General features: G+C 41.3%; 1 protein-coding gene across 4 annotated transcripts in view; it reads right to left on the minus strand.

Moving 5' to 3' along the window:
- PDE8A (phosphodiesterase 8A) overlaps positions 1-21,971 on the minus strand; it is a 154,341-nt gene that overhangs the window by 56,640 nt on the left and 75,730 nt on the right. For all 4 annotated transcript variants that reach the window (XM_054450981.2, XM_063652879.1, XM_063652880.1 and 1 more), the window contains 4 exons: positions 17,580-17,636; positions 15,104-15,294; positions 6,407-6,463; positions 5,498-5,552 (listed from right to left, as the gene is read on the minus strand). In XM_054450981.2, the coding sequence (XP_054306956.1) occupies positions 5,498-5,552; positions 6,407-6,463; positions 15,104-15,294; positions 17,580-17,636 (360 nt within the window). The remainder of the gene's footprint in view (positions 1-5,497; positions 5,553-6,406; positions 6,464-15,103; positions 15,295-17,579; positions 17,637-21,971) is intronic.

Below are 21,971 nucleotides of genomic sequence, written 5' to 3' on the forward strand. Positions count from 1 at the left end.
AAAGCAAGACCTGCTGGCCAGGAGCATGATAAACCCTACACCTATAGGCCAAAACAGAGCCCCTTTCTTACCCAGAGGTCTGACAGAGGTGACATGCCTGCCAGCTCCCACCGACTGAGAAGGGAGGAGTATGCTAGACCTGCTGTCCACACCTCCATCAGCCAAGACCCCATGGGAACACCCAAAAACACTGGATAGGAACCCACTTCTGGCTGGACAGGGACAGGGAAAAGAGATTTCTTGACATAGTGCTTGTGCCATTCCAGGAGACATGGAATGGGGGTCTTGAGATAGACAGGGGTCCTCAGTTCCTCTGCAGGTAAGATCTTGGGATGTGAGGGCTGTGGAGGGAATGTGTATTTATCCAGCTCCACAAATGGATTCCCATGCATACAATCAGACTTTTTACTTGGTCTGAATGTTATGTATCCACCAAACTTTTTTACCCCAAAGGCAGAAATCAAGGTAAAAAAAACTAGCATGTGACCAAATGTACAGCATCTTGCTCCTGCTGTTTGCCCCCCACTCAAAACTTGTGTTTTGCTATGCGTGTCTAAACATTGCCCTCTTTATGTAAACATCTCATCTTTCCTGCCCCTTGCCAACTTTTGTTTCTGTCCCAAGGATCCCACAGGGCAGGGAGGGTGAAGAATCAGGTCCAGGGATCCTCAGAAAGCAAGCTTATTCCCTCTGCTTAAACAGCAGTTAGTCTCCTCTCCCTTAACCTCCTCCCATGAAAGGGGCTAGGACTACAAATCCTACAGACTTCTAAGCTAACTTAACCTCACTTTCTCCAAAGCATATCACACCCATGGCTAGGACCTGAGCCCATCTTTGCTGGGCCTCTCCCAGTGGTTCTCAACTCTCAGCTGCATATTAGAATTATCTGCAATTTGAAAAAACACCAGCATGCAGGCCCCTCCCCAGACCAACTGAAACAGACTCCCTGAAAATGTTGTTCAGGTGATTCTAATGTGCACCCAGCAGTGAGTCTACCGACTCAATGGCCAAATCCAATTGAGGAAGCTAGCAGGTCCTCCACCTACTTTTCAATCCTGAATCATGGCTAACCCACAAAATAGCTCATGCCCTTTCCTATCCCCCATCCCCTGTACCAGAGATACCATTATGGTGTTGGCTTTCAGATTCAAGCCTTGGCACCACTGCCTACAGCCATGACTGGGAGAATCCCCTTCCTCTAGGTCTAACTCTTCTCAGCAACCTGAGCATCCTTTTGTCACACAAAAGTAAGACACTCTGGATGAGATTAGTTAGCACTAATTAGTTAGTGTTCTCTGAGGACTGGTGGCCCACATGAATTCCTCACCTACAATATGGTGAGCCTGCCACTACCTCTACATTTCCTAAGTCAGGTGCTTCTAAAGTGACTACTGTAAAGTTTTGCGCTTTTTGCATGGACGTGTCCTCACAGGGGCGTGCACCTAGAAGTGGTTCCATTAAAGTCTTCAGGGGATTCCTTGATTAAGGTGTACAGGCTTGAGGGCAGCAAGAGTGTGTGTGTCAGTTACTTTTCAAGTTAGCTCCATGATAACACAGTAATGCTAAGAAAATATAAGGACCATGATGTACTTGACCTTCTACCAGGATGCTCTTTCTGGTCCACAGAACTACGCTGATAGACTTCTTGGGCAGAATTTCAAACACGGCAGTCACCAAGCACAAATTTCCAACAGTGCATCTATGTACTTTCAAAGAGACCTCAAACAAACACAAGGCTTAATGACCTCATGCGGCTGTAGGTAAGCAAATAACCCAAGGCAGAGGGAATAATCTATCCCTTAAGTTTCACTAGAAAGTGGAAGCTTCTAAGGTTCTTGTTAAAAGAAATAGCCAGTTTTGCAGCCTTAGTTGCAAAAGCAAGCAGCTTAGGGAGGGATGACGTAAAGATCCATAGGGGACTTCTGACTTCCAACCTGGGACGCCTTACTGCTGGCTGAGTAAACTGTTCTCACAATTTAACAGGGATTACTAGAGGTCAGGGAATGGAGGCAGGTGCTGATGTGTGTGTATGTTGTGGAGGTTGTCCAAAAAGGAGGAAACACAAGAAAGGGCCACAACTATATAATCAATAACCTAATGTGTGCTTTTTATATAAAACTGTATTTACATATAAACTAAAATCTTAAATTCCACCTGATATTAATATCAATATCGATATCTGTGTTCTTTTTGTCTGCATTTACTTGCTACCTCTATGTTCTTTTACTTAAGCTCCTTTTATCAATGTTAAGTGTCTTGTAAGTGTTATAGAGTTGTACTTTTTAAACCCAATCTAACAGCCTATCTTTTAAAGGAAGAATTCAGCCCATTCATATATATTTGCTTTTATTCTTTCTTTTGAGATGGAGTCTCGCTCCCATTGTGCAGGCCGTAGTACAGTGGTGCAATCTCAGCTCACTGCAACCTCCACCTCCTGGGTTCAAGCGATTCTCCTTCTTCAGCCTCCTGAGTAGCTGGGATTACAGGTGTGCGCCACCATGCCCGGGTAATTTTTGTATTTTTAGTAGAGATGGTGTTTCGCCATGCTGGCCAGGCTGGTCTGGAACTCTTGACCTCAGGCGATCCACCTGCCTCAGCCTCCCAAAGTATTGGGATTACAGGAGTGAGCCACCGTGCCCAGCCTGCTAATGTACTTTCTATCCGACTTTGCATTTCTCACTGATTTTACACTGTTGTTTCATCTTTCTTCAGCTTCCCAATTTGATCAATTTGCTGTAAACTCCCTATTTCCTCTTGTTATTTTGGAAGTTTTACTTAACTTTCCTGTTCTATCAGTGGCTACCTTCCTTTTCATCATCTCAAAAGCAGACATAGATTTCTTTACTATTATTTGAAAACAAGATACCAATTACCCCCAGAATAGAGTATCTCCCACATAGAACATTTCCCACAAAGATGAATACTTCCTGGGCTCATTCTCATTCTATCTCTTAGATAAGTCTGTAAGAATGCCTGCATCCTCCCCACAAACCTTACAAACACCTAGCGTTGACTAAGATAGTCTAGAATTTTAAAAGTGAGCTATTATTAAAATTCCTCTTTGGGTATGTCCCTTCTTTTAAAAGAATATTATATATTCTAGTCTATGTTTATCCATTTGAGACTAATCTTATACATATATGCATAAGTGTGGGTACATCTATAAAGACAGACAGAGAGCCAGAGAAAGCAGGAGGCACCATGAAGGAGTATGCACATGGCAGGGTTATAGAGCTCACTACTTTTCCCTCCTCTCCTCTTCAAATTTCTGTTGTAGTTCATTTCTTATATGGTTAGAGTCCTTTTCTGAATTATTTTCCTTGGGGAAATATATTTCTGAATTTTACGTATATCCCCAAAAGAAAGGTTAAGCAATAACTTGGCTAGATATATGATTAGTTTGTAATCTTTTTCTCCCTGTATCCTCTCATCAAACTAGACATTATTATTGTTTCATACAGTAAATATATATTTATATTTACCCTATACAGACCATTTTCTTTACTCAGCGCTTGCATTTCAGACCTTCCACTTGGAATTCACATTCCTTCTGGTTGAAGTATATCCTTCAGAATTTCCTTTTGAGGATCTGCTAGTTACAAATTCTCTCAATGTCCACATTTCTGAAAGTCTTTATTTCACCTTCATTGTTGAAAGATATATATGCTAGGTATAAAATTCTAGGAAGTTCTTTTCTTTTCTTTCTTTCTTTTTTTTTTTCTTTTTTTTTGAGATGGAGTCTCGCTCTGTTGCCAGGCTGGAGTGCAGTGGCACAATCTCGGCTCACTGCAACCTCCAAATCCCTGGTTCAGGCGATTCTCCTGCTTCAGCCTCCCAAGTAGCTGGGATTACAGGTGTGCACCACCATGCCCAGCTAATTTTTGCATTTTTAGTCAAGACAGGGTTTCACCATGTTGGCCAGGATGGTCTCAATCTCCTGACCTCATGATCTGCCCACCTCAGCCTCCCAAGGAAGTTATTTTCTTTTATTGCATTGAAAATGTTATTCCACTGTCTTCTGTTTTTCCACTTGTTGCTGCTGAGAAGCTAGCTGTTAGTGTGTGTGTAGTCTTTTGAAGGTAATCTTTTACCTGTGGCCGATTTTAAGTCCTTTTCTCTTTTTTTTTTTTTTTTTTTTGCAGTTTCACTAGGATGTGTCCTCTTTTAAAATTTACTCTACTATGGATATGTCAGAATTCATGAATCTATGAATTAGTTTTTCATCAGTTCTGGAAAATTTTCAGCTAGTAACTCTTCAAATATTTCCTCTGTTCTATCCTTCCTCTTCTCCTGGAACTCCAGTTATATATACACAACTAAAACTTCACACACTATCCTCCACATTTCTTCACCTGTCTAACTTATTTCCTGTCATTGTATTTCTGTGCTACATGTGACTAAGTTTTAAATTTTTCAGTTACTGTGTTTTCACTTCTTACAATTCAGTTTTGTTCTTCATAAAATTTGCTATGCCACTTTTAATAGTTTCCTATTCCTTGCAGATATTTCCTGGCTTATCTTTTATTTCTTTACCTATAGTAAGCATACTTGCTTTATAATTCATATCTCATAACTAATCTCTGAGGGGTGTGACGGTCCGTTACTAGGCTTTTTCCCTCCTAGTTTTTCCTTGGGATGCCCTGTCACCTGGTGGATTGACTCCAGCTTTGACTGACTGCTGCCTGCTGCCCTTGAGCAACTATTTATGGAGATCCTCTGCAGGCAAAGATGAAGCTGTCTTCCTCTGGGGAGGATTTGTATTTGCTTCTGCCAGGCACTTAGGAGTCCTACTCATCCAGAAAACTTGAAACTAAATTCATGGCTTGAGATTTCTTGACTACCTTGCTTATACTAACCTGGGCTACAAATCTGCCCAAGGGTCGGCCTTATTTAAGTTCTCTCTGTATGATTCCTAAGGCCTCATTTGCAGCCAGCTGACCAAAGCCCCAAGCAACCTTTTGGCTTAGGGAAACCAACAGATTGAAGCTGGGAGTGGACAGAAAGAGAGCTGTGTTTGGGCTGCCTTATTTCTAGAATCCTTGAACTGGCTTAAAAAGTTGCATGTATACATGTCAGCATCATAACAATACATTCTGTGGTATAATTTTTAGTGAATATGCCATTAAAGGAGATTTTATTATGTTTAGATGACTTTAGCAGGCATAGTTTTGAGAGACTAAGAATATGAACTGTTATAGATTAGATTAGCAGATTATAAAGTTAAACCAAACTGTAAAACAAGGACAGTAATTTTTTTTTTAAGTACGATTGAGGCAGGTTCTCCTTATGTTGCCCAGGCTGGTCTCGAACTCCTGGGCCCAAGGGGTCCTCCTACCTCGACCTCCCAAAGTGCTGGGATTACAGGTATGAGCCACCACGCCCGACCAGACAATTTCTTTTCTTCAAATTAATTCAAAGCTTTTTCTGGGTACTGAACTGAGATAAAATAATTTCTCAAATTGAATTATACTTGTATAACAAATAAGTGAGTACATACCCTTGTAAATCCAGCAGCAATGAAAGGCATTACGGACAACTCTTCTCTATCCACCCTTCAAAATAACACAGTAAAGAACATAGACATAGTTTTTATCAATTACATCTCACCTCTTTTACTCTACTAATTTAAATAATACTTCGTTATGTAATGAGTACTTTTAGATGAGTCAGATTAATATACAAATTTAAAGGATAAAGTTGAAAACTGTTTTCTGTTTCAATTTCACATTTAGCTTTTTGGAATTACATATTATAATACTTGAAATACACAAACTACATGAATAGCAGGAATACAGGAGTGTCCATATATCTTTTTAATATATAAAATTTTTAATTTAAACTAAGTTAAATTTACTCCTATTTTCTTCTACTTCCAGGTTTTTGTTTTTTTTTAATTCCTTTCTCCCCCACAGCTCAGGAAAAAACTTTAAAGGACATAGAAACATTTCTTCTATGTATAAAAACACATAAGCTCAATAACATTAATTTGAATACTTGCCCTTCTCCTAATATATTTCTCTTCTTTCCTTACCTCCAATTTAAAGACAAAACCTAAGATTCCCCCATTTATGTGTAATTCAAATCCTCAGAGATATCTGGAGTTAGAAGGCCCTAGGAAGATACCCCTGGAAAACATTCATACTTTTAGGAATGGAATTCTCTCATAGTTTGCCTGTTTCTAAAGTGAAAGGCAGTTTAAAAATCACAAAAATCTAGCATGAGAGCAGAAAGTCCTTCCAGGAAGTTAACCGAAGAAGCAAAATAAAATAAGAAAGAATAAAGAAGTCAAGTCCACACTACAAAGGGGCATGCCTGGCATAGCACGCAAGCTGTTATTTGGCCATCTATTAAGAGCAAGTATTACACTGACACCTCAATTTCAACATTAAAAAAAATGAAAGTTTACCTGCGTACTACACCAACAATAACTGTGTTTTCTGAGAGTTTTGATGATCTGATAGACCTTAAAAAAAACACAAAACCTTAAAATAAATATAAAAATAATCCTTAAAAACCAAATATACTTAAACAATTACAACAATTAAAGTTGGAAGAGGGGTAGAAGGGAGAGTAAATGATCCCCTCACTCTCTGAATTCACTCACCTTCTTGACTACTTGATCTTTCTCTCTATTGGGGGCAAACTCCCATTCAGTGGACTGTGTTAACTATAACAATTATGGAGTATGAATTAACAGTTAACTAAGATGACATGCATTCTACTTGTTCTGATCTTTGTTAACCTGCACTGTTTCAGGCGGAGTATTTTCCCTACTTTGTGCTTACATGAAAGAAGCCGTTGGTCTTCTTCCAAAGGAAAATGCAAGTTTATGTCTATTACCACAAGGTGATGGCTATGCTTACAATGGGGATAAAGGAGCCCAAGGGCTGGCTCCACTGCATTCTAAGGAGCACAAAGGATGAAGGGTTACTAGGTAAAATGGAGGCTAAATAACCAAAAATAATCCAAAACTAGGAAATGCAAGATATTGTAATAGGTCAGAAAGAAGAGCATCAACACCTCACGAAAAGGTTAAGAACAGAGGACTGGTCTAGAAAAGTACAAGAGACTGTTCGACTAAAGTTACCCAAAGAATACAAGACTTCCCATACAGAGTGAATTCAACCCTTCTGCAGAAGCAGCTTTAGAGGCCATGGGGAATGAAAATACAGCCAAAATATCAGAGCAGAAATAAATGTGACACAGAGTAGAAGAAAGAAGTGCTCCACTGGAGATATGCAACAGCTTTGAACTCATCCTACACCAGGAGAAGAAAGCAGGCTCTAGAGAAGAACAACTCCACTGGAGAAGAAAGGAACTCACCCCAGACCCAGAGGAAGATGACTCATGTTGGAGAGGGACTCTAAAAGGAGGAGAATGTAGAGGAACATAACCAGACTGCCCTAGTCAAGTCAAAGGTGAGCTGGCCTCCTGGAGAATGTGTCTAGGATGGCACAGAAACCAGTCAAGACTGACTGCATTTGCTTCAGCTTTTATTCAAGGAATAGAACCACTTCTGAATCACAAAATCCAGAAAATAATTTGAGCGACTAGTTCTCAAGTCTCCCAAAGATGGTACACAACATAACCATTCCAGATGCATAAGAGATTCATCATGCACGATGGATGCCCTCATCTTTTTGAGACAGGTTCCCATTTGTCACCAGGCTGGAGTACAGTGGTGCAATCACAGCTCACTGCAATCTTGACCTCCTGGGCTCCAGCTATGAGTAGCTGGGACCTCTGGCACATGCCACTGGCTAATTTTTTTATTTTTTTGTAGAGACGAGGTCTCACTACATTGCCCAGGCTGGTCTCGAACTCCTGCATTCAAGCAGTCCTCCTGCCTTGGCCTCCCAAAGTGCTGAGATTACAGCCATGAGCCAGCACACTCAGCTAAATGCCCCCGCCCCAGTCTTAGCAAACTTTTCTGTAAAGGGTCAGGGAGTAAATATTTTAGGCTTTGCAGGCCATATGGACTCTATCACAACTACTCAACTCTATCACTGTAGCACAAAGGCAGTCACACATAATACACAAATGAATGGGCAAGACTGTGTTCTCCTTTGCCCATTCTTGCCTGTAGGCATTCGGGCTTCATTTTCTTATGGAATCCAGGTTGAGAAAGGCTGAATCTAACAACACATGCAGAATGGGCCAGGGGTAGAGAAGTTGCTCAGGAATGGAAAAGCAGCTCTAGGGACCAGCCAGTCTCTCTCATGCTCACTTCTTCCCCACCCCCTCAACATCCCTGCTTTTCTGTGTTCACTCTGTACTCTTCTAGTGTCCACCTACCTATCCTCTCCAGAGGGAGCCAACCTAAGGGTGCTGCATGGCTCTGCCGGAAGACCCCTTGCAGACACGCCACCTCAGGGCTTACTGGCCAGGTGTCAATCTCCAGTTCAACCCTTGTTCCCCTGACTGGGGAGAGCAGGCAGGCTCAGCTTCCTGGGGAAGAGCTATGGGAAAGGCTGCTTAGGCCTGGAGGGGTCACTGGCACAACAGACACTCACAGACACAGCTAGCGCACTCATCAGACCCGATGACTAATACTCATCCTAACACTGATCTCAAACAGGGAATAAGGCGTGACTCACAAATGGTATTTTCATCACTTCTAGTGACACTGTATCTGTCCTGTGTTTACATTTCCATCATATCACAGAGATTTGGAAGGAGAAAGGGCAAATTTAAGTATGTAGCCATTTCAAACCAGCTTTCAGCTTTTTAGAAGAAAAATCAAGATGGGAGTGATGTAATGGCAAGTAGGCAAGCATGTAGGTGATCTCAGTAAGGAGCTTTGAATGAATTACTCCTATCTGGAGACACAAGAATGAGAAGCACTGGGTTGAGGATAAAGTGGAAGGGAAGACCTTGTTTACCTGGAGATAAGCCCTTAAAAACAGCTCTAAAACTGTATAAAAAGGTAGAGACATACTGGGACCTTTTCTGGCGCATATGAAGGAAGAACGGGCTAGAAAACAGAAATGTCAGGAAACTGAGTTGAAAAATAACATCCTTGCACTGGAATTCATGAAAACTAGGAAAGAAATTACTTGGCATTATTGAAATGTATACCTGAATGTTCAGGAAGTCAGAATTCAAGAAGGTCATGAAAAAGATGAAGTGCGATCCTGTAGCATGAGATTCTGAAAGCAGTGTAAGTACTCTGGGAAGTCCCCACCCACCCAACTTTTTCTTTGAGACAAGGTCTTGCTCTGTCGGCCAGGCTTGAGTGTAGTGGTGTGATCATGGCACACTGCAGCCTTGACCTCCTGGGCTCAAGCGATCCTCTCACATCAGCCTCTCAAATAGCTGGGACCACAGGCAAGTGCCACTATGCTTGGTTTATTTTTTGATGTTTTGTAAAGATAGGGTTTCACCATGTGGCTCAAGCTGGTCTCGAACTCCTGGGCTCAAGCAATCTGCCTGCCTTGGCCTCCCAAAGTGCTAGGATTAGAGGTGTGAGCCACCATGCCCGGCCTCACTGGGAAAGTCTTAAAAGCATGCTACTTGGCTTACCATTAGGAATCATTTTGGCCACACAAGATAGAAAACACCAGAGAAGAGTGGTTTAAACAGTATCTGTCTCACACATCAAAAATGTGCAGAGGGAGACAGTCCAGGGCTGCCATGGACTCTGCAGGATCAGGAACCTAGCTCCTACCAGTGTTTCTCTACTATTGTCTGTACATGAGGTTTCCTCCTCATGGTCCAAGACAGATACTGAACACTAGCCATAATGTCCACATTCCAGATAGCAGGAAAAAGGGAATGCTCCTTCCCTAAGGATACTTTCCAGAAGATACACATGATAGGTCCATTGGCCAGCTGTAAGAAAAACTAGGGAATGCAATCTATTTCTAGGTAGCCATATGCCCAGCTACACATCAGAGATTCTGTTATTAGGAAAAGAATAGAAATGGATACTGGGGGCAACTACCAGACTCAAGCTACTCTAGGCAACTACAAATAATTCTGATAATGGTCTCAACACAACACTGGAAAAAAGGCCACATAATGGAGGCTCACTGTAAGAACATAGTCCAGCCCTTTAATGAGTTAAGTTTCACAAAAGCACAACTCCATTACTTGTGCTTTGCTATTTTTCTCTGCCATGTGGAATGAGTTTCAGATGAAAAAGAATGGGGTTTATAATGGTATAAACGATCTGCACACCAAGGTGAATCAAGAAATTGTATAAAAGCATCTGGTGCTCTGAGTTCAATCTTGCTTCTGCATTCAACATAGATTTTAATTCTGTTAATGCGCTTTGGGTTTTCAAGTAGTACTTTTTTTATTTCCTCTATATCCCTTTATGAGATCTTCCCTTTTATTACAGAGACCCACTCCTGCTGCACCAAGAAATACTGCTGCACCTCTTCTGAGTCCACTAAGCATATGTCTTCAAAAGGTTCTACAGTGTCTTATAAAAAATAATTTTCTTAGTCTTCAGGGCTGTTCTTTCCCGCCTCATTACGTGGTGGCACTTTTCACTTTTCATCCTGTTTACACATCCCTGAATGCAATTCGCATCTATGCAGGCTGAGAGTTTGCCAACAAAGAGGGTCACAAGAGTTTCCTTAGCACCTCTTCACTGAACGCTTGGTGTCAGTAGCTGTCCTTCCCTTAGGTCTGGGCTGTAGATCACATCAATAAGCACAGTTAGGGCTTGGAGAACACTGCCAGCAGGCATGCACAGGTCTGCTGCAGAGTGGGCTCCTGGCCTGTTCTCTCTGATTCTCAAACTGAACCTGAGAACTGATGCAATTTGCTGTTTTGAAACTGCAGTATGTAGAGAACTGTCTTTAGGTTCCTTATACCTCTGTCCCTTCTTAAAACACAGTAGGAAAAACCATGTCTCTGTCCATATCCCTCTCTTCCTTACCTTGGATTTCTGAGTAGATGCAGAAAGTAAAGAATCAGGGGGCAGCAGGGATGGCAGGGGATAGAGTGCAGGCCTCTGCCCAGCTCATAAAGCCTTGCTGCTCTGCTGGGGCTCAGTCATCTGTTTCTCTGGTTAGAGCAACTCCAGCAACCCAGGCTTGGCAGAACACAGTGGGAGTAAAGCAAAGCCTGTTTCCACTGCCTTCCTTTATGGCCACTGGTATTTCAGCTTCAAAGACTGAAGTGTGCGAGGCACAGTTCAGAAACAGGCTTCTTTATTAGTCTCCAAGGTGCGACAGATACAGTAGAGATTCCTATCCCTTTCTGTTCTCTCAGCTTCTGACCTATCATCTTATCTTTGTGCGTTTTTATTTATTATTGCTATGGTCAATTTTTGTCTCTTTTTCCCTCTTCATGGGTTTTTCGATAGGAAGTTGGGAGGAGACACTGATATCAAGTGCTACAGTGGGAATATGAAGCCATACTCTGTTAGGAACTACTGGATGGCCTCTAGCAGCCTCACAACTGATTGATTTGCCTCATCTCCTCCAGTTTTCTACTCCATTCTCCACTTGGCAGCCAAGTGATTTTTCTATCCTGCTCGACACTCTCCTGCGCAGAATATATCAGTGTTTCAACTACCTACAGGGTAGAGTCCACAGCCTTTGGCTCAGCACACAAGGCCTGCATCATTTGGTTCACGTCTGCTGTTCCAACCTCCCCTGACACCCACTCCACATCTGCCTGACCAGCAGCCATCTAGCACTGAGCAGAGGTGCCTGGATGTCCTGCCTGTTTCTACACATGCTGCTCCCTCTACCTGGAACATTTTCTCCACCTTTTTTCCTTTCAAAACTCCTGCTCATCCTTTAAGATGCAACTCAAGTATCCTCTTGCGAAGCCCTCTTTGACACAGGCACCCACAACACTCTGCGTAAACCTCTTCTGTTGGCACTTACAAGCCTATACTGAAATCACTCACTTTCCCTGCTAACTAAAGTATTAGCTCCTCAGAGACAAGAAGCACATCTTACTCATCTGTGTAGCTCTAGTACCAAATGCAGTGCCCAGACCTGAGGAGACTTGCAAAGTAGGGTTCCTAAACTGGTAGATTTGGAAATATAATAGACATAGAATATTTGCTGTTAGCAAGGCATCTCATAAGGAGTGTAAGGAGTTCCAAATGCCCCCAACAGAGAGATACAGGTGAATGCTAGTCATTTAGACAGGTCAACAACCGATGAAAAGCTCTTCATAGGCAGTGTTGATTAGGTATCCCAAAAGAGAAGATGAAGGGAAGGACAGAATTCTGCAGGGCTAAGGTCTCAAGAGCCATGTAAGTCAGCTCAGAGACAGGGCAAGCTGGTTCGGGGGTGGGGAGCCTGGAAAGATTTCTTGAACAGTCCAAAGTGGGCAGGCATCCTTAAAGGGATGATCTAAAGGGAGATAAGCCAGGTAAGGGCCAGAATGAAGACAAAACTGATTAGGAAAATAAATCAGGGTCTGCTCTTGCCTCTAGAAAACTCACTATGATTAGCACAAGGACCCACCCCCACCCCAAATCCTCACCCAACAAGATGGAGATGACGTGGTAGAAAACAGCTTGTGAGAAACACTTGAGATTCTTGGCCAAGGCTGTGATGTGGCCATCAGGAAATAAATGTGACTGGGGATTACATTTATAAAGGCCTGCTCTCTCTGGCTAGCACAGTGGAGGGGACTGTTCTACTTATTCGTCACTGGTTCCCCCAAACCTAGTGTGAGCTTTTCGGTTCTGGAGCCATGCTTACAAGGTCTATCAATCAGAAAAGGGTACTCAGGGGAAGCACCCTTGATGCGGTGGGAATATGAAACCAGGATCTGTTAGGAGCCACTCATAGCAGTAAGGGTGTGCTCAGTTCAGAAAAGGAAAGATGTCTGGGGAGGGGGACACAATTCCTGTCCTCCAGTGTTGGAAATCCATTCTGGGGAAGAGGAATAATAGATCTGTTCTAGCAATCCTGTGGGCCAACTGTGGACAAAGTTGGGTTCAATACAAAGCAAAGCTTCTAAATCTCAGAGTTTCACTTAGTGAGCCCCAGGTCCTGAGGAGAGGCTGGATGGAGAGTGCAAGGCACTTCATAGAGGAGAGGCACATCTGACATTCTCTGCTTCTCTAAAACCATATATTAAAGCAATCCAGTTCCCATTCTTTACTTTAAAACTATATAAAATTGTTATTTACATGATGAAAGAACTCTGATTAACTATAGTGCTTATGGAATTTGGTATTTGTGTGAGTTTTTAACTGAGCACATAACATTACTCTTTTTCATTGAAATATTTCAGCTCCTCTAGTCCATAAGCTTATAAAAGACAAGAACTTCATTTTATAACTTTCAGTCTAAAACATTCTCTTGTACACAGCTCAATAAAAATCTGCTGAATGAATTAATCCTGTTTGTTTAGAATATTCCTAAAACATATAGCAATGGCACATTTTCTTCCCTTAAAAAGTGGAACATAAAGTTAATGTTATGTTTCTTTTACCACAGTTTTTAACAGTGGAGCATAACCAACACAATTTAAATTTTCTTTTACAATACAAGATGCTCTAGTAGTCACCTTTAAAAGTATGAACTTTCATTGCCTAGCACATACCTGTGGCTAGGCTTGGGCCTGGACAAGACTAGGAAAGAGGCCAAGTTTTCTCCAGCCCCTCACCCTGTCCTCCCTCTTCTATCTCGGCAGCCATTTGGCCCGCCTTAGACACCTCTACTGCCTTGCAACATTCCACCATGACTACCAAGCACCATGTAATTTAGATATCATCTTCCCTTCCTCTGAGTGGTATCTATTCAATGTTAGGGATAAAAGGGATACTGGAAACCAAGGTTCCAAATTTACAGCTGAGCTAAAACATCCCCAGAGAAGGCAGAGTTACCCAGAGACAACCAGCTATCCAGGAAGAGCCAAACAAGGACCTGGACCTCCCTCTTTCCTGGCCAGAGCTCTCTCCATTTCTCTTGGGCTGCAATCCCCCAAGAATGTGCTGGGTGACTGGCCAAATGACATGTCAAGAAATCTGGGGTAGGTTAGGCACAGTGCGATGGCTCACACCTGTAATCCCAGCACTTTGGGAGGCTGAGGCAGATGGATCACTTGGGGTCAGGAGTTCAAGACCAGCTTGGCCAATATGGTCAAACACCGTCTCTATTAAAAATAAAAAATTAGCCGGGCATGGTGGTGTGCGCCTGTAATCCCAGCTACTTGGGAGGCTGAGGCAGAAGAATCCCTTGAACCCTGGAGGTGGAGGTTGCAGTGAGCTGAGATCAAGCCATTGCACTCCAGCCTGGGTTACAGAGTGAGACTCTGTCTCGAGAAAAAAAAAAAAAAAGAAATCTGGGCTACAATGATAATGCCTTATTGTGAAGTCAACCAGATTGAAACAGATGAGGAACGCAGGCACATTTCAGGCACTAGATCAAGGCCACAGGAAAAACTACTGGAGGCAAGTCATGGAAGGGTAAACGCTACCTAGTCTGACTACCAGGAGTGTGGAGTTCTCACCACCAAGGAAACAAACCCACGTTGACGTCACCACATACCCCACAAATAATCTTTTAATATGTTGTCATTTGCTTGTCACCTCAGTTTTTAACCCACGAGTTTTTAATCTACTTAGCTTATATCTTTTCTCTCTCTTAAAAGTCAAGATTTTAAATGTCCTTAAAGTTAATATGTCATAAAATTTTATATTTGCCTTGCTTCCATCAGCAGCAAATAACTTTCTTTAAAAGGCATTTTTTAGGTTTAGGTCACTACACAGAATTCTCTCATAATATTGACAATGTGCAAGTATTCTAAATAAAGCCCATTCATCAAACTATTAAAAGACAATTTTCAAAATTTTTAACTTTAAAAACAATCTGAAAAATTATAATTCTTACTGCACTAATATACAAGTGATACTTGTGGTTAATTACATTTTGGGTTTCACTTTGACCCTTAATAATTCTTATTATTCACATTTTCTTACTGTTTCAAGTAAAGTGAAGCAAGACAAAACAAAAGAGATACACATCAGTCCTATAAATAGTGAGGTTCTAATATTTTGTTTATATTACATGCATAGAAAGCAACTTAAAAGAGAGTGAGTCTAATTTAATCTATTTCTAGGCTGCATGTATTGTCACAAAGGCCAATGGGACTATTTAGGCCCGAGTCTTGGGCTTACCTGCACAGTGCCTCTGCATCCAGCTGCCGAGGATTTCTGTGGTCTATGATGATAATGTCATGATGTTTATCCAGGAAACAGGCAAGGACAGCCTGAGCCTCCTTGGTAACTGTACACTTAAACCCTGCTTTTTCACATGCCCTGCAGAATCCATTACATTGGTTATCTTCTTTGGTAAACACTAAAAGTACCTGAATCAAAAGAGCACAAACACTTTTTAAAAAAACGATGTTAGAATTGTCATTTCTTATACTTTTTTTTTCTTGAGACAGAGTCTTGCTCTGTTGCTCAGGCTGGAGTGTAACGGCACGATCTTGGCTCACTGCAATCTCTGCCTCCCAGGTTCAAGTGATTCTCCCATCTCAGCCCTGCCGAGTAGTTGGGCCACAGGCATGCGCCACCATGCCCGGCTAATTTTTGTATTTTTAGTAGAGATGGGGTTTTGCCATGTTGACCAGGCTGGTTTCGAACTCCTGGCTTCAAGTGATCCTCTCACCTTGGCCTCCCAAAGTACTGGGATTACAGGCATGAGCCACTGCACCTGGTCAGAATTGTCATTTCTATGTGTGTGTGTGTGTATGTGTGTGTGTGTGTTTTGGGGGGATGGTGGGTGGGCAACAGGGTCTTCCTCTGTTGCACGGGCTGTAGTACAGTGGTGTGATGTCACCTCACTGCAACCTCCACCTCCAGGGTTCCAGTGTTCTTGTACCTCAGAGTCCCCAGTCTGGGAGATTACAGGTGTGCGCCACCATGCCTGGCTAATTTTTGTATTTTCAGTAGAGATGGGGTCCCTCCATGTTGCCCAGGCTAGTCTAGAACTCCTGGGCTCAAGTGATCCACCTGCTGTGGCCTCCCAAAGTACTGGGATTACAGGTGTGAGCCACGGCACCTGGCCATATGCCTACTTTTTTGCTAAGAAACCCACTGGCAGAACTCAACAAAGATTTAGTCAAGCATTTTATCCTGAAACTAAATGAATTAAAACACATTAATATTTATTTTAGATAAAAGAAAGTTAACTGGGTAAGCTCTCAGATGGTGAATGCTAATATCTTGGTGAAATTATTGCAATACTTAATCCTGTAAATAATGTATTGAAATGTTTGACTCAAGATTTTATGTAATTCCTCCAAGTTAAAAAAAAATTGCTTTGATTAAAAGAAGAAAGATTTAAAGCAGACCAAAATGTGACACTTCAAAGCCTATCAGTTAAGTGACACAGTCACCAGGTGCAAAAGGTAGCATCTGTGCCTCTGCCCAGGACAGCGGCTGGCTGATCACGTCAGTCCTGGCCTGGAGCAAGCGAGGCCTGTATTCATAGCTTCTTCCTTATCCAGCCAGCCTCCTTTCCTCTCTCTCCCTGCTATTCCCACTCCCAATCTGGTTCAGGAGCACCAGTGCTCCATCCCTTCAGAAGCAGACTGACAATGGGGCAACAGTGGTAAGAAGGAGATGGGCAGCCTGTGAAACAGACTGCAAAGCTATCAGAAACCCTCCTAAGGCTTATTTCTTCCACGTTTACTCAACTACACAAAGACCATACATGCAAAGAACTAAGAGCATACATTTCTGTCAGCACTTTTCACATATTTTTAAATGTAATAGTGAATGAAACGTGTTTATGTGCGGGGAGCCTGGATAACTTGGCTAAATTTCAACTGGTTGTTTTCTGTCTCACATTTTGAATTAGATAAATTACAGATACCTTCTCTCTGATAGAGCTGATTCAGCAACATTGAAAAGACAATCTTTTTACTTTTTATACTGGAAAATTTCAAATCTACGGAAACATGAATGAAAATGAACACTAAAGATGCCCTTTCTCTACATTCATTTGCTTTGCTTTCTCTCTCTCTCTAAACACGTACATGTACAGACATACATTATACACATTTTTTATTTATTGCTGAACCAATTTTTTTTGTTTGTTTGAGACAGAGTCTCACTCTGTTGCCCAGGCTGGAGTGCAATGGTGTGATCATGACTCACTGCAGCCTTGACCTCCCGGGCTCAGGTGATTCTCCCACCTCAGCCTTCCAAGTAGCTGGGACCACAGGCACACACACCCCCATGCCCATCTAATTTGCTGTTGCTGTGGTTGCAGAAACTGGGTCTCCCCATGTTGCCCAGGCTGGTTTCAAACTCCTCAAGGACTCCTCAAGCTCAAGAGATCCTACTGCCTCAGCCTCCCAAAGCGCTGGGATTATAGGTGTGAGCCACCGTGCCTGACCTATTGCTGAACTAATGAAAGTAGGCTACAAACACTTCTTCATCTCTAAACACCACAATGTGTATTTCTAAGAACAGGATATCCTCTTATATAACTATAATACTGTTACAGAGTTCAGGGAATTTAACATTGATCCAAACACTATTATCTAAATGAAAGACTATTTTAAATGTGTAAATTTAGCTCCACCTCCGCCGTTTTTAAAGAAAATCAGCATGTGAAAAATACAGCATCGTTCGTTATTACCTGAAGTTGATCTTGATGAAATCTCATGGGGCCAAACTGCACATCAGCTACTGCTACCTGTAAGAAAGAGATCTGCTTAAAAATGAAAAAAAAAAAAAAAAAAAAGACAATGGAGAAAGAGAAGCTTAACTTTTTCTCTCTCTAATCGGTGCCAGAAATGAAAGCAAAATTTCTATTCTAGAGGCAAATAAAGTAAATAGTAGATAAATGAAATGATTATGAGGAATCCTAAGGATCTCCTTATAGCCCCCAGGAAAAACGGGAAGCAGGAAAGGAGAAATAAAATGAATGTGATTCTGACTGCCTTTTACTAGCTACATGTGACTTTAAGTGAATTAACCTTCCTCAGGCTCAATTTCTCATTTGTTACAAAGCCCAAATGAGATGACAATATAGAGAGCCCCCCAATAATAGATACTAAATAAACGCTGATTGCCTCTGTGCCTATTTCCATTCTTTTCCTGACGATGAAATCTTACACCCAAATGGCACATGAGTAATGCAATCCAGCAGTCAGAACTGTGGAATGTCATTGAAAAATGGTTGACACTTTCCATTTTACAGAGGAGCATAATAGCACTTACTGATAAGTACTTATCCATTTGAGAATGTAATGCTAAATCAAAGATAAATGTAATATCATAACCAAACCCCAATGAGTAATAACAATCACAGCACTAATGGAAGACTCAGTGTGTTCTGGTTACTGTGCTAAGGGCTGAACATATGTTATTTCACTGAATCCGACAGTAATGTGGTGAGAGTTTATAGCTGGAAAACTGAAGTTCTAAGTACCCTGCATTAAGGCCACACAGCAAGTGGCAGTGCTGGGATTCCACCCAGGTTTGTTTAGCTCCATACACTGTGCTGTAAACTCAGGACCACTAGAAGATTTGAATAGCCTGTATACAACACAAAGGGGCCCAAGGAAGGGAGAAGGTGGGACTGAAATCCAGCTCCAGGTGATGAATTCTGGCACTGGGCTGCTACCCAGGGGAAGAGACACATTTTGTAATTTGCCTAGAGACTCTGTAGGTGTTGATGAGATCCCAATCTAGGCCTCTATGTGATGGTATGATTCATCACAGCAACAGAAGAACTAGATCCATAAGACTTCCTACAAAATGTTTCCCAACGGACTGCCCTCCTCCAATCTCTCCCCTCAAGCAGTAACCTATTCTAGTAAACACATTACGAAGTTTGCTTAGTGATGGGAGAAAAATCCACATATATTTTTAACCATGAGAAGCTGATGTCTAGTAATTATAAGCCACTGGCTCAGTTTCTGAATTGCTTTGTAATAATTTTATCTCTCAGAAGGCATAAAAAGAATGAAGGTCCCTAATATTCTAGAGCAAAGACTGAGGAGGAAGATTCTTCAGCAAGGTGAAAGAGTCAGGAGAACAGAGAGTGCATGGTATCACCTATCCTCTTGAGTTGTGTAACTATGGGCCAGTCTCATACTGGTGTAACTGGATGCCAAAGCCAGAATTTCTATGAGGGAAGATGGTCCAAGAGGTCCACAGGCGAGTCTTAAAAGATGGATTTAGAGAAGACAGTAGAGTAAGAAGCAAGAATCTGTTTCCCCACATAGACAATATTGCACTGGCAGAATATGTCTGATATAACTATTTTAGGAACAACTGAAGACTTGCAACTTCCAAGGGAAGGCTTGGATGGTAAACCGCAGTTAATTTTAGCTCTTAGCACATAGCAGGTACCCAGGCCCAAGGTGGGCAGCTGTGTATGTGTTCCTAAAGCAATCTGCGCACAACTTGCAGGACCCAGGGAAGGCAAAAACAACCATGTCCTCCAAATATCAGGGATCCATGCTGAGGTACAGACAAAGAAGGGGTACATTGTTGCACTTTCTCCCATTGTTGCAAGCCATTCCCCCTCCAGTTGAAGAGAATTCTAGGAGATTTAAAGGGCTAGTGCTCTTCCTCTCCTTTCATTTTTCTCTTTTATCCCCTTTGAGAGTCAGACATTAGGGACTAAGGCATTCAAAAGCAATGGCATATACAGGGAAAATCAGAAAGTGATTATGCAAGCCCAGGGAAAGGCTTAGAAAATGCCTAAGACCTTAAGTTTACACATTAGACCGATCCTTGGCACAGAGATGGCCTACCACAATTAAAAACAAGACAAAACAAAACAATAACAGCAAATCCTGGGGAAGACGGATAATATGATTTCCAGAGTTACCACATTATTAAATTCAAATGTCCAGTTTTCAACACAAATTCACAAAGCATAAAAAGAAACAGGAAAGTACAGCCAATTCAAATGAAAAAAACTAAATCAAGAGCAACCATCCCTGAAAGATACCTAATGGCAGATCTACTAGACAAAGACTTTAAAACAACTTCAAGATGCTAAAAGAACTAAAGAAAGATGTGGAGAAAGTCAAGAAAGTGATGTATGAACAACATGAAAATATAAGTAGAGATGAAAAAAACTAAAAAGAAACCAAAAATAATTTCTGGAGCTGAAAAGTACAATAACTGGAATGAAAAACTCACTAAAGAGATTCAAAGGCAAATTTGGGCAGGCAAAAGAAAGAATGAGCACACTTAGAGAGGGGACAATTGAAATTATCGAGTCTGGGAAACAGAAAAAAGCTTTTAAAAAAACAGTGAACAGAGCTTACAGTGCCTGAAGGACACCATGAAACAAGCTAATATATGCATCATGGGAGTCCCAGACGCTGAAGAGAAAGGGAAAGAGAAAATGTATGAAGAAAATATCCCAAACTTGATGTAAGACATAAATATAAACATCCAAGAAGCTCAACAAACAATAAGTAAGATGAATTCAAAGAGACCCATACCAAGACACATTATAATGAAACTGCTGAAAGACAAAAAGAAAATCTTGAAAGCAGCAAGAACTGCGCGTGGTGGCTCACGCCTGTAATCCCAGCACTTTGGGAGGCCGAGACAGATGGATCACCTGAGGCCAGGAATTCGAAACCAGCCTGGCCAACATGGCGAAATCCCATCTCTACTAAAAATACAAAAAAAAAAATTAGCTGGGTGTGGTGGCGGGTGCCTGTAATCCCAGCTACTCAGGAGGCTGAAGCAGGAGAATTGCTTGAACCTGGGAGGTGGAGGTTGCAGTGAGCCGAGATTGCACCATTGCACTCCAGGCTGGGTAACAGAGCGAGACGCCATCTCAAAAAAATAAAGAAATAAAAAAGAAGAAAAAAAAGAGAGCAGCAAGAAAGAAGCGACTGGTCACACACAAGAAATCCTCAATAAGATTATCAATAGATTTCTCATCAGAAACTTTGGAGGTCAGCTAATTGTCAATCAAAGATCCTATATTCGGCAAAACTTCATTCAAAAGTGAGGGAGGAATTAAGACATCTCCAGAATGAAAAACAAAAACAAAAACAAAATAAAACAAACAAACCAAAAAAACTAAGGGAGTTCAAACCACTAGATAGGCCCTGCAAGAAATGTTCAAGGGAGTCCTGCAGGGTGAAATAAAAGGACACTAGACAGTAACTCAAAGCTGTCTGAAGAAAAAAAGATCTCAATAAAAGTGAAACCATGGATAATTATAAAAGCTGTTGCTATTGTATAAATGGCTTATAACTCCTTTTTTTTGTTTCCTATGTGATTTAAGAGATGAATACAGTTTGCTGGGAAAAAAAAAATCACTGGTCTAAAAGGAAGTATTATTGTAACTTTGGTGGGTAACTCTACATTTTGCATTTTATTTCCTAAATAAGAGACATTTGAAAGTATTAGTGTATGCTTTTGGGCACACAATGTACAGTTGTCCCTTGTTATCTGCAGGGAATTGGTTCCAGGAACACCCATATATATGAAAATCTATGGATGCTCAAGTACCTTATATAACATATTCCCATTCTCCTCTATGCTTTAAATTGTCTCTACTTACTTATAATACCTAATACAATGTAATGCTATGTAAACAGTTCTTCATGCTGTATTATTTTACATTTTTTATTTTCATTGTTTTTTTTTTTCCTAAATATTTTCAATCTTCAGTTGGCTGAATCCATGGACGTGGAACCCACCAATATGGAGGACCAACTACATAAAGCTTTAATTTTGTGACATCAGTAACTGAAAAGGGTGGGAATAAGGCAGTATAGCAGTAGAATTTTTGTATGTTATTGAAGTTAAGCTGGCATAATTCAAATTAAATATTTATATAACATTAAGATGTTAACTATAATCCCCATGCTAACCATAAAGAAAGTAGCTATAGAATATACACAAAGGGAAATGAGAAAGGAATTTAAATATTGCACTACAAAAAATCGACTAAACACAAAAGAAGACAGTAATTAAAGAAATGGAAGACAAAAAAAGCTATGTGACATACAGAAAAACAAACAGCAAAATGACAGAAGTTAAA

Source organism: Pongo pygmaeus, chromosome 16, assembly GCF_028885625.2.
Source record: "Pongo pygmaeus isolate AG05252 chromosome 16, NHGRI_mPonPyg2-v2.0_pri, whole genome shotgun sequence".
Taxonomy (NCBI): domain Eukaryota; kingdom Metazoa; phylum Chordata; class Mammalia; order Primates; family Hominidae; genus Pongo; species Pongo pygmaeus.